This window comes from Hyla sarda, chromosome 8, assembly GCF_029499605.1.
Source record: "Hyla sarda isolate aHylSar1 chromosome 8, aHylSar1.hap1, whole genome shotgun sequence".
Taxonomy (NCBI): Eukaryota; Metazoa; Chordata; class Amphibia; order Anura; family Hylidae; genus Hyla; species Hyla sarda.
In genome coordinates, this window is record NC_079196.1 from 224,018,737 (window position 1) to 224,031,821 (window position 13,085).

General features: G+C 35.4%; 2 protein-coding genes across 5 annotated transcripts; both read right to left on the bottom strand.

The window, feature by feature from the left end:
- Window position 1: 1 nt before the first annotated feature.
- LOC130284391 (arylamine N-acetyltransferase, pineal gland isozyme NAT-3-like) lies at window positions 2–6,698 on the bottom strand. 4 transcript variants are annotated; one of them, XM_056534697.1, is made up of 3 exons: window positions 5,415–5,696; window positions 5,204–5,280; window positions 2–964 (listed from the first exon to the last, which is right to left on the bottom strand). In XM_056534697.1, the coding sequence occupies exon 3, from the start codon at window positions 947–949 to the stop codon at window positions 158–160; it is 792 nt and encodes a 263-aa protein (XP_056390672.1). In that variant the 5' UTR covers window positions 950–964; window positions 5,204–5,280; window positions 5,415–5,696; the 3' UTR covers window positions 2–157. The 4 variants fall into 4 exon arrangements, with proteins under 4 accessions (XP_056390672.1, XP_056390675.1, XP_056390674.1 ...); XM_056534700.1 differs by lacking the exons at window positions 5,204–5,280; window positions 5,415–5,696 and adding an exon at window positions 6,679–6,698; XM_056534699.1 differs by lacking the exon at window positions 5,204–5,280 and having other exon boundaries at window positions 5,602–5,698.
- A 2,802-nt stretch (window positions 6,699–9,500) lies between these two features.
- On the bottom strand, window positions 9,501–10,664 carry LOC130284874 (arylamine N-acetyltransferase, pineal gland isozyme NAT-10-like). Its single transcript, XM_056535762.1, has one exon. It carries the CDS (start codon window positions 10,417–10,419, stop codon window positions 9,601–9,603), a length of 819 nt encoding a protein of 272 aa, XP_056391737.1. The 5' UTR covers window positions 10,420–10,664; the 3' UTR covers window positions 9,501–9,600.
- Between the last annotated feature and the right edge of the window lie 2,421 nt (window positions 10,665–13,085).

The following is a 13,085-nucleotide window of genomic DNA, read 5'->3' on the forward strand; positions in this document are numbered from 1 at the left end:
ATGAAGTTAATCTTTATTATAAAACAGAAAAGAAAAAATTATGCATGGTCAAAGAGAGGACCATGACAAAACACATTGGTAAATATGGTAAGAATATTATGTATGACATGTCATCATATTTAGCGACAGGTCACCAATCATTCAGGTAGATTTGGGATCACAAATCCTTCGGTATTAGTTTCCCACTTAGGACAATCCCAAATTTATCTCTAAGTAATCCAGGGATCTCCTCCTCCGTGAGTTCCTGAGTGGTCTTCACACTTCCTCCTCCCTTGGTGTACTTGGTGCTGATCAGCCGGTGCCCAATGTACGTCAGTCTGGCGCATGGGAGCTGTAGGGAACAAAAGGTTGTTTTGACAAAGAAAGAGCAGGGTGATGTCTGGTGATATTCACACATCTCCCGGAAGTCGTCAAATGTCCTCTCCTCTAGGGTGAACCTGAAAAGACTTCTCCAGGCTTCCTCCTCCTTTCTCTCCAAGTACCATTCATCTTCTTCTACACGTAACCGAAACACATTGTTGTCCTGCTCCTCTTCCCATCCGTCCTCCAGGGGAAATGGCTCAATGATTCCTTCCCCAAAACCGACATCACAAAGCCATCTCCTTCCTTCTAGTTCTACTGTCATTAACATATGGTCAAATGGTGAGCCATAAATGCCAGTTTTTGGGTCCTTCACCCTGGCTGCAAGAATTTTTGGGTGGTAGCCCAGTTGCTGTAGCACCCATAAGAAAAGACCATTGTTCTCATAACAGAAACCGCCTCGTCGCCTTACAACTATTTTGTCGTATATCCACAAAACGTCAAGGATAATTTTTTCCCCGCTGTGCATGCTGAGACTTTCCGTGGGCACAGAGTGTACATGGTGGTGGTGTAATTCCCGCAATGCTGAGAGGGAAGGAGGTTTAGAGTGCGTCAAATTCACCCTCTGGAGGTAGGCCTTTATGTCCATTGTATGACAGGTATCCTATACAATTACATATCCAAGAATTATTACAAATTCAGTCACAAGAACTATTATCAACAGCCCAAAAAACATTGCTACATACAAAAGTGAGAATGAATAAAACTTATAAAACATAAAAGAATATACTTACCATAATACTGCTCCTATTTACAAGAATATAACTACTATAATACTGCTCCTATATACAAGAATATAACTACTATAATACTGCTCCTATATACAAGAATATAACTACTATAATACTGCTCCTATATACAAGAATATAATTACTATAATACTGCTCCTATATACAAGAATATAACTACTATAATACTGTCTCCTATATACAAGAATATAACTACTATAATACTGCTCCTATATACAAGAATATAACCACTATAATACTGCCTTCTATATACAAGAATATAACTACTATAATACTGCCTCATATATACAAGAATATAACTACTATAATACTGCTCCTATATACAAGAATATAACTACTAATACTGCTCCTATATACAAGAATATAACTACTATAATACTGCCTCCTATATACAAGAATATAACTACTATAATACTGCCTCATATATACAAGAATATAACTACTATAATACTGCTCCTATATACAAGAATATAACTACTATAATACTGCTCCTATATACAAGAATATAACTACTATAATACTGCTCCTATATACAAGAATATAACTACTATAATACTGCTCCTATATACAAGAATATAACTACTATAATACTGCCTCATATATACAAGAATATAACTACTATAATACTGCTCCTATATACAAGAATATAACTACTATAATACTGCTCCTATATACAAGAATATAACTACTATAATACTGCCTCCTATATACAAGAATATAACTACTATAATACTCCTCCTATATACAAGAATATAACTACTATAATACTGCTCCTATATACAAGACTATAACAACTATAATACTGCTCCTATATATAAGAATATAACTACTATAATACTGCCTCCTATATACAAGAATATAACTACTATAATACTGCTCCTATATACAAGAATATAACTACTATAATACTGCCTCCTATGTACAAGAATATAACTACTATAATACTGCACCCTATATACAAGAATATAACTACTATAATACTGCTCCTATATACAAGAATATAACTACTATAATACTGCACCTATATACAAGAATATAACTACTATAATACTGCTCCTATATACAAGAATATAACTACTATAATACTGCTCCTATATACAATAATATAACTACTATAATACTGCTCCTATATACAAGAATATAACTACTATAATACTGCTCCTATATACAAGAATATAACTACTATAATACTGCTCCTATACAAGAATATAACTACTATAATACTGCCTCCTATGTACAAGAATATAACTACTATAATACTGCACCCTATATACAAGAATATAACTACTATAATACTTCTCCTATATACAAGAATATAACTACTATAATACTGCTCCTATATACAAGAATATAACTACTATAATACTGCTCCTATATACAAGAATATAACTACTATAATACTGCTCCTATATACAAGAATATAACTACTATAATACTGCACCCTATATACAATATAACTACTATAATACTGCTCCTATATACAAGAATATAACTACTATAATACTGCACCCTATATACAATACAACTACTATAATACCGCTCCTATATACAAGAATATAACTACTATAATACTGCTCCTATATACAAGAATATAACTACTATAATACTGCTCCTATATACAAGAATATAACTACTATAATACTGCCTCATATATACAAGAATATAACTACTATAATACTGCTCCTATATACAAGAATATAACTACTATAATACTGCTCCTATATACAAGAATATAACTACTATAATACTGCCTCCTATATACAAGAATATAACTACTATAATACTCCTCCTATATACAAGAATATAACTACTATAATACTGCTCCTATATACAAGACTATAACAACTATAATACTGCTCCTATATACAAGAATATAACTACTATAATACTGCCTCCTATATACAAGAATATAACTACTATAATACTGCTCCTATATACAAGAATATAACTATTATAATACTGCTCCTATATACAAGAATATAACTACTATAATACTGCCTCCTATATACAAGAATATAACTACTATAATACTGCACCCTATATACAAGAATATAACTACTATAATACTGCTCCTATATACAAGAATATAACTACTATAATACTGCTCCTATATACAAGAATATAACTACTATAATACTGCTCCTATATACAAGAATATAACTACTATAATACTGCTCCTATATACAAGAATATAACTACTATAATACTGCTCCTATATACAAGAATATAACTACTATAATACTGCTCCTATATACAAGAATATAACTACTATAATACTGCTCCTATACAAGAATATAACTACTATAATACTGCCTCCTATGTACAAGAATATAACTACTATAATACTGCACCCTATATACAAGAATATAACTACTATAATACTTCTCCTATATACAAGAATATAACTACTATAATACTGCTCCTATATACAAGAATATAACTACTATAATACTGCTCCTATATACAAGAATATAACTACTATAATACTGCTCCTATATACAAGAATATAACTACTATAATACTGCACCCTATATACAATATAACTACTATAATACTGCTCCTATATACAAGAATATAACTACTATAATACTGCACCCTATATACAATACAACTACTATAATACCGCTCCTATATACAAGAATATAACTACTATAATACTGCTCCTATATACAAGAATATAACTACTATAATACTGCTCCTATATACAAGAATATAACTACTATAATCCGAGTGAAGAGAGGTGAGTGGCACCAGTGACTGGACTCCCTAAGTAACAACCATATAAGAACGGTTCGTGGAGGTATACTCTTGGAGCTTCAGGTATAAGTAATCCCTGGGGGTGCAGGTATAAATACGATAGTCCATAAATATGACCAAAAAAGTTGAAAAATGAAGATACCGCACTCACCCACTGTATGTACTTGAAGATGTGGATTTATTCAGATCCTTAGAGATGGATCCATGAGGTGGAGGACATGGAGGGGGATGAACGCCAGGACTAGTTTCGCGCCAGACGGCGCTTCCTCTGACTGGGTAACCCAGTCAGAGGAAGCGCCGTCCGGCGCGAAACTAGTCCTGGCGTTCATCCCCCTCCATGTCCTCCACCTCATGGATCCATCTCTAAGGATCTGAATAAATCCACATCTTCAAGTACATACAGTGGGTGAGTGCGGTATCTTCATTTTTCTACTTTTTTGGTCATATAACTACTATAATACTGCACCCTATATACAAGAATATAACTACTATAATACTGCTCCTATATACAAGAATATAACTACTATAATACTGCCTCCTATATACAAGAATATAACTACTATAATACTGCTCCTATATACAAGAATATAACTACTATAATACTGCTCCTATATACAAGAATATAACTACTATAATACTGCTCCTATATACAAGAATATAACTACTATAATACTGCCTTCTATATACAAGAATATAACTACTATAATACTGCTCCTATATACAAGAATACAACTACTATAATACTGCACCCTATATACAAGAATATAACTACTATAATACTGCTCCTATATACAAGAATATAACTACTATAATACTGCCTCCTATGTACAAGAATATAACTACTATAATACTGCTCCTATATACAAGAATAGAACTACTATAATACTGCTCCTATATACAAGACTATAACTACTATAATGCTGCTCCTATATACAAGAATATAACTACTATAATGCTGCTCCTATATACAAGAATATAACTACTTTAATACTGCCTTCTATATACAAGAATATAACTACTATAATACTGCTCCTATATACAATATTATAATTACCATCCCAGATCTCAGATATAATATAGTGACTGCAGAATGACTGTATAAGATGTGTGAGTTTATGTTCCTGTTTACACGTCTTCCGTACGTTACATTCCCTCTGCAGTCACTGACACTCCCTGTTTTCCAGTTCTACTTCTTTCTATTATTTTTGTGTAACAGGACACAGCAGGGCCTGTACGGCGGGGGGTGGGATACATGTGGGCCCCATACATAAATAAAGGCCTCTCTGCAAAAGATCCCGCAAGACGCATAAAGTAGGAAGTTAACAGGGTCAACTTACATCTCCGAAAGGGAAAGTCCACACAATAATGGTTTTTTCGACAGATCATCTATAGCAGTGGTCTTCAACCTGCGGACCTCCAGATGTTGCAAAACTACAACTCCCAGCATGCCCGGACAGCCGTTGGCTGTCCGGGCATGCTGGAAGTTGTAGTTTTTGCAACATCTGGAGGTCCGCAGGTTGAAGATCACTGATCTATAGGTTTATAGACGTCATGGGTGAACTCTGTGATCTCTGACCGCCAATGGTTTCTAGAATTAAAGGGCCATACACATATTTCTATTACAGGGAATATGACACTATAATACTCAGATAATCTACATCTGTGATCCCCAACCTGTGGCTCTCCAGCTGCTTCAAAACTACAATTCCCAGCATGCCTGGACAGCCGTACTTACTGTAGCTCTGGAGGGCTCTGCAGATGTTTCTCCTCTGTGTATTGGAGCAGTATGGAGGGGGCACAGCTGTTTCAGCTCTTCCCTCCTACATGATGACTCAACAATAATTTCCTGGCCACGCCACACGAGTTCACAGGGTTTATTGAAAGAGCTTTATTGTCCGTTAAGTCAAACAATAAATTACAATCACACACACGAGTTTACACAGGGGCACAGCGATTTCTTATTACTTCCATACTATATTGCTTAACACAAGTCCACTTGTCTCTCCAGCGCCCCCTATCAGAGCATCCAATTGTATCGGGGCGGCGTTTAGTGTTTGGGCCACCAGCCATGATTTTCGATAGTGTCCTGAGGAAATTAGCATGTTCAGCCAGATTGTATATTAAAGGGGTTATCCAGGAAAAAACTTTTTTTTATATATAAACTGGCTCCAGAAAGTTAAACAGATTTGTATATTACTTCTATTAAAAAATCTTTATCCTTTCAGTACTTATGACTTCTGAAGTTGAGTTGTTCTTTTCTGTCTAAGTGCTCTCTGATGACACGTGTCTCGGGAACCACCCAGTTTAGAAGAAAATCCCCATAGCAAACCTCTTCTAAACTGGGCGGTTCCCGAGACACGTGTCATCAGACAGCACTTATACAGAAAACAACAACTCAACTTCAGAAGCTCATAAGTACTGAAAGGATTAAGATTTTTTAATAGAAGTAATTTACAAATCTGTTTAACTTTCTGGAGCCAGTTGATATATATAAAAAAAAAAAAAGTTTTTTCCTGGATAACTCCTTTAAGATAAGATTTGGATTTTACACAAAATTACAAGTTACATATAAAAGTTACACAATTCTGATATTTAAGCATTGTTTGATGTGTGTAGTTTGTGCTCATCTATTAACCATAAACATGACCTAGAGGTTCTTAGGAAGGTCTTAAAATCTTCCACTTTTCCAAGTTTTTTTTTTTTTGTCACTTTTGGAAATTATTCTGACTCAGAACTTTCTTTTCCTCTTCCAGGACAAATATTACCTCCAAAGTCAGGGCACCGCAATGGGCACCAACATGGGGCCGCTCACCTAGAGATTATAAGAGTGCCTTCCTGGCAAGGGGACATTTCATTTCCAGATTCTTGTATAAATTCACAGCACACTATATTTGTAGATTAAGGTAATATTTTTTTATTACATTTTTTTTTTTTTTGGGAATGAAAAAAAAATATTTAACTTTTTCTCAAGAGTACAAGAATTACAAAATCTTAGGCAAGCGTAGTCAACATCCAGCCATGCTTTGCATAAATGCATTGGTCAAGTCATAACATAAAAATGACTGTAGTGACATGTAAATATTAGAGATGATAGTAGTTATGTTCTTGTATATAGGAGCTACGTTATAATACATTTAGTGCTGAAATTCTGTTACTGGAGCTTTCTGCATTCCATTGCCATATTTTTTAATGATATTTACTAGAGATGAGCGAACTTACAGTAAATTCTATTCGTCACGAACTTCTCGGCTCGGCAGTTGATGACTTATCCTGCGTAAATTAGTTCAGCTTTCAGGTGCTCCGGTGGGCTGGAAAAGGTGGATGCAGTCCTAGGAAAGAGTCTCCTAGGACTGTATCCACCTTTTCCAGCCCACGGGAGCACCTGAAAGCTGAACCAAATTATGCAGGATAAGTCATCAACTGCCGAGCCGAGAAGTTTGTGACGAATCGAATTTACTGTAAGTTCGCTCATCTCTAGTAAATATCATTAAAAAATATGGCAATGGAATGCAGAAAGCTCCAGTAACAGAAGGTCAGCACTAAATGTATTATAATGTAGCTCCTATATACAAGAACATAACTACTATAACACTGCCCCTATATACAAGAATATAACTACTATAATACTGCCTCCTATATACAAGAATATAACTTCTATAATACTGCCCCCTATATACAAGAATATAACTACTATAATACTGCTCCTATATACAAGAATATAACTACTATAATACTGCTCCTATATACAAGAATATAACTACTATAATAATGCTCCTATGTACAAGAATATAACTACTATAATACTGCCTCCTATATACAAGAATATAACTACTATAATACTGCTCCTATATACAAGAATATAACTACTATAATACTGCTCCTATATACAAGAATATAACTACTATAATACTGCCTCCTATATACAAGAATATAACTACTATAATACTGCTCCTATATACAAGAATATAACTACTATAATACTGCCTCCTATATACAAGAATATAACTACTATAATACTGCCTCCTATATACAAGAATATAACTACTATAATACTGCTCCTATATACAAGAATATAACTACTATAATACTGCCTCCTATATACAAGAATATAACTACTATAATACTGTTCCTATATACAAGAATATAACTACTATAATACTGCCTCCTATATATAAGAATATAACTACTATAATACTGTTCCTATGTACAAGAATATAACTACTATAATACTGCTCCTATATACAAGAATATAACTACTATAATACTGCTCCTATATACAAGAATATAACTACTATAATACTGCTCCTATATACAAGAATATAACTACTATAATACTGCTCCTATATACAAGAATATAACTACTATAATACTGCTCCTATATACAAGAATATAACTACTATAATACTGCCCCTATATACAAGAATATAACTACTATAATACTGCTCCTATATACAAGAATATAACTACTATAATACTGCTCCTATGCACTATAATATAATTACTAGCCCACATCTCTGATATAATATAGTGGACTCCATATGACGTGTCAGTTTAGTGTAGACAAGTCTTCTATACAGGCCACCAATGCTTTCTACAATTAAAGGGCCACACACATATTTCTATTACACAGTACAGGGAATCTGACTCTATTATATGTCCGTGTAATACTCAGATAACCTACATCTGTGATCCCCAATTTGTGGCTCTCCAGCTGCTGCAAAACTACAATTCCCAGCATGCCCGGACAGCCATACTTACTGTAGCTCTGGAGGCTCTGCAGACGTCTCTCCTCTGTGTATATTTTTATTCAGGGAGGTGAAATCTCTGTTCCATTCAGAAAGATATAGGTTTCTGCTGACGGGTCACATAAGGCCTATAGATTTTATATTAATTATGATGATCATGGGGGGTCCCAGCACTCGGACCCCCTACGATCAGCTACTTATCTCCTATCCTGTGAATAGGGGATAAGTTAATTTTTGCTGGATATCCCCTCTAAGGTGTATCTCTATATGGACGGTCGGATGCATGTACGTCACTTACCTGGGGATGGGTTGGCACCAGGATGCACTGTAGAAAGAAGACAAGCCGGCTGGGCCATGGAATGGGCAATGTTCTGCTGAGAACCTTGGGTCCTGGCATCAAGTGGATATTACACCAAATGCCCCTCTATGATGCCAGCAGAACCCCCTAATGGAAGTGACCTCTTTCAACAGTAAAAAATGATCATGAATGAGGAACACTAAAAAAAGATCAAGGTGATGACTTCGCCTTCAAAATTCCCAAATCTCAATCTGATCATCGGAGGGATGTAATGGAGAGAAAAGTCTGACCAATGAAGGCCGCATCTCACACTTTACAGGACTTTAGGGAACTGTACAGAAGTGCAAACAGGACAATGAAAGTTTTTTGTAAAAAATCTGTCTAGGGTATTTGCAAATGATGGATTTTTCTGGTTGAAAGATATTGCTTTCGTGTGTCGAAAAACCCAGGACATATCCTCGAATTTCTGATGTAGACTCAGTGCAGTACTCAAGCTACTGAAGGCTATCACACACAAACCAAAAAGGCCAAAAAGAATGCAAATTAAGTTAATCTTTATTATTTAACAGAAAAAAAATGATGCATGCTCAATAATAGGACCATGACAAGACACCTTGGTAAATACAGTAAGAAGATTACTATATGAAATGTATGATGTCAAGTGCCGCCATTTTTAGCAACAGGTCACCAATCATTGAGGTAGAGTTGGCATCACCATATCTTCATCCTTCAGTATGAGTTTTCCACTAAGGACAATCCCAAACTTATCTCTAAGTAATCCAGGGATCTCCTCCTCTGTGAGTTCTTGAGTGGTTTTCACACTTCCTCCTCCCTTGGTGTACTTGGTGCTGATCAGCCGGTGCCCAATGTACGTCAGTCTTGCACATGGAAGCTGTAGGGAACAAAAGGATTTTTGGAAAAAAAAGGAGCAGGGTGATGTCTGGTGATATTCACACATCTCCCGGAAGTCATCAAGTGTCCACTCCTCTAGGGTGAACTTGAAGAGAATTCTCCAGACTTCCTCCTCCTTCCTCTCCAAGTACCACTCATCTCCTTCTACACGTAAACGAAACACATTGTTGTCCTGCTCCTCTTCCCATCCATCCTCCAGGGGAATTGGCTCAATGATTCCTTCCCCAAAACCGACATCACAAAGCCATATCCTTCCTTCTAGTTCTACTGTCATTAATATATGGTCAAATGGTGGGCCATAAATGCCAAGTTTTGGGTCAAGCACCCTGGCTGCAAGCACTTTTGGGTGGTAGCCCAGTTGTTGTAGCACCCATAAGAAAAGACCATTGTTCTCATAACAGAAACCACCTCGTCGCCTTACAACAATTTTTTCGTATATCCATGAAAAGTCCAGGATTATTTTTTCTCCACTATGCATGCTGAGACTTTCTATGGGCACAGAGTGTACATGGTGGCGGTGTATTTCTCGTAATGATGAGAATGAAGAAGGTGCACAGTGCCTCAAATTCACCCTCTGGAGGTAGGCCTTTAGGTCCATTGTATGGCAAGTGTCCTATACAATCACATACAATCACATATCCAAGAATGATTACAATTTCAGGCAAAGAACTATTATTATCAGTTAAACTTTCCTAAAATAGGGGGCAAAAATATTAAAAAACATATAAGAATAAATTAATTATATACCGCTTCTATGTACAAGACTATTTTATAATACTACTCCACTATAATACTACTACTTAAAGGGGTATTCCAGCTTTATACCCAAAGGATAAGGGATAAGATCTATGTTCCCATGATGTCCCTGTCTCGGAGGCAGCGCCCGCCACAGAATGCCAGAGACTGCACAGAGATCGCGGGGGTCCCCAGTGGCGGGACCCCTGCGATCATACATCTTATCCCCTATTCTTATGATAGGGGATAAGATTTATAAAGCTGGAATACCCCTTTAAAGATTACAACCACTATAATACCGCTCCTATGTACAAGAATATACCTACTATAATACTGCCTCCTATGTACAAGAATATAACTTCTATAATACTGCTCCTATATACAAGAATATAAATAATACTGCCTTCTGTATACAAGAATATAACTACTATAATACTGCTTCTATACACAAGAATATAACTACTATAATACTGCCCTCTATATACAAGAATATAACAACTATAATACTGTTCCTATATACAATAATATAACTGCTATAATACTGCCTCCTATATACTAAAATATAACTACTATAATACTGCTCCTATGTACAAGAATATAACTACTATAATACTGCTCCTATGTACAAGAATATAACTACTATAATACTGCTCCGATATAAAAGAATATAACTACTATAATACCGCTCCTATATACAAGAATATAACTACTATAATACTGCCTCCTATATACAAGAATATAACTACTATGATACTGCTCCTATATACAAGAATATAACTACTATAATACTGCCCCTATATACAAGAATATAACTATTATAATACTGCTCCTATATACAAGAATATAACTACTATAATACTGCCTCCTCTATACAAGAATATAACTACTATAGTACTGCTCCTATATACAAGAATATAACTACTATAATACTGCTCCTATACACAAGAATATAACTACTATAATACTACTCCTATATACAGGAATATAACTACTATAATACTGCCTCCTATATACAAGAATATAACTACTATAATACTGCTCATATATATAAGAATATAACTATCATAATACTGCCTCCTATATACAAGAATATAAGTACTATAATACTGCCTCCTATATACAAGAATATAACTACTATAATACTGCCCTCTATATACAAGAATATACCTACTATAATACTGTTCCTATATACATGAATATACCTTCTATAATACTGCTCCTATATACTAGAATATAACTACTATAATACTGCTCCTATATACTAGAATATAACTACTATAATACTGCTCCTATATACAAGAATATAACTACTATAATACTGCCTCCTATATACAAGAATATAACTACTATAATACTGCCCCTATATACAAGAATATAACTACTATAATACTGCTCCTATATACAAGAATATAGCTACTATAATACTGCTCCTATATACAAGAATATGACTACTATAATACCGCTCCTATATACAAGAATATAACTACTATAATACTGCTCCTATATACAAGAATATGACTACTATAATACCGCTCCTATATACAAGAATATAACTACTATAATACTGCTCCTATATACAAGAATATAGCTACTATAATACTGCTCCTATATACAAGAATATGACTACTATAATACTGCCCCTATATACAAGAATATAACTACTATAATACTGCCCCTATGTACAATAATATCATTACTAGCCCACATCTCCAATATAATATAGTGGCTGTGGTATATAACATGGACAGTATGACTCTATAAGTGTTCCGTAACCAGGGTGCCTCCAGGTGTTGCAAAACTACAATTCCCAGCATGCTCGGACAGCCATACTTACTGTAGCTCTGGAGGCTCTGCAGATGTCTCTCCACAATGTATTAAAGCAGTATGGAGGGGCAGTTTTTATTTCAGCTGGTTCCTCCCACATGATAAATCAGTAATAATTTCCCAGCACACGGGTTCACACAGGGACACAGCGATGGTGCACAGAACAATCTATGGAAGGGGCCAACATGGCAATAATATGTCCAGACATCAATTCTCCTCCCAATGTCTCACAACCTCCATTAGTTATTTAGCCTCATCCTTTATTTCTTTCTCAAATGTCACAGAACATTTAAAAATGGGAGTACAGCGAGGAGAGAACGGCGCAGTGATGTCATAGGCGAGAGACGGTATACATTGAGTGCAAAATTCCTCCAAGGTAAACCACAGGATAAATCAGGCGCCACGAAATTGTAAGAGGCAACAGTTTATTTTACCCACAATGCTACGCGTTTCGTGGTGAAGACCACTTCATCAGGCATGCCCCTTCCATAGATTGTTCTGGGCACCATCACTGTATCCCTGTGTGAACCCGTGTGCTGGGAAATTTGAGCCATGACGTCTCCACATGTCTTCACCATTGTTGTACTTGGCTGAGTGCAACTATTGCGGGTGAGCAATATCCCTTACTGTTCACCCATCATATATTTATATGGTTTCACACTATGGAGCACTTTCCTTTGTTTTAGGTGTACAATGAGGTCTTAG

Coding starts and splice junctions, on each gene's coding strand:
- LOC130284874 (XM_056535762.1), bottom strand. CDS start 10,419: ATGGACCTAAAGGCCTACCTCCAGAGGGTGAATTTGAGGCACTGTGCA.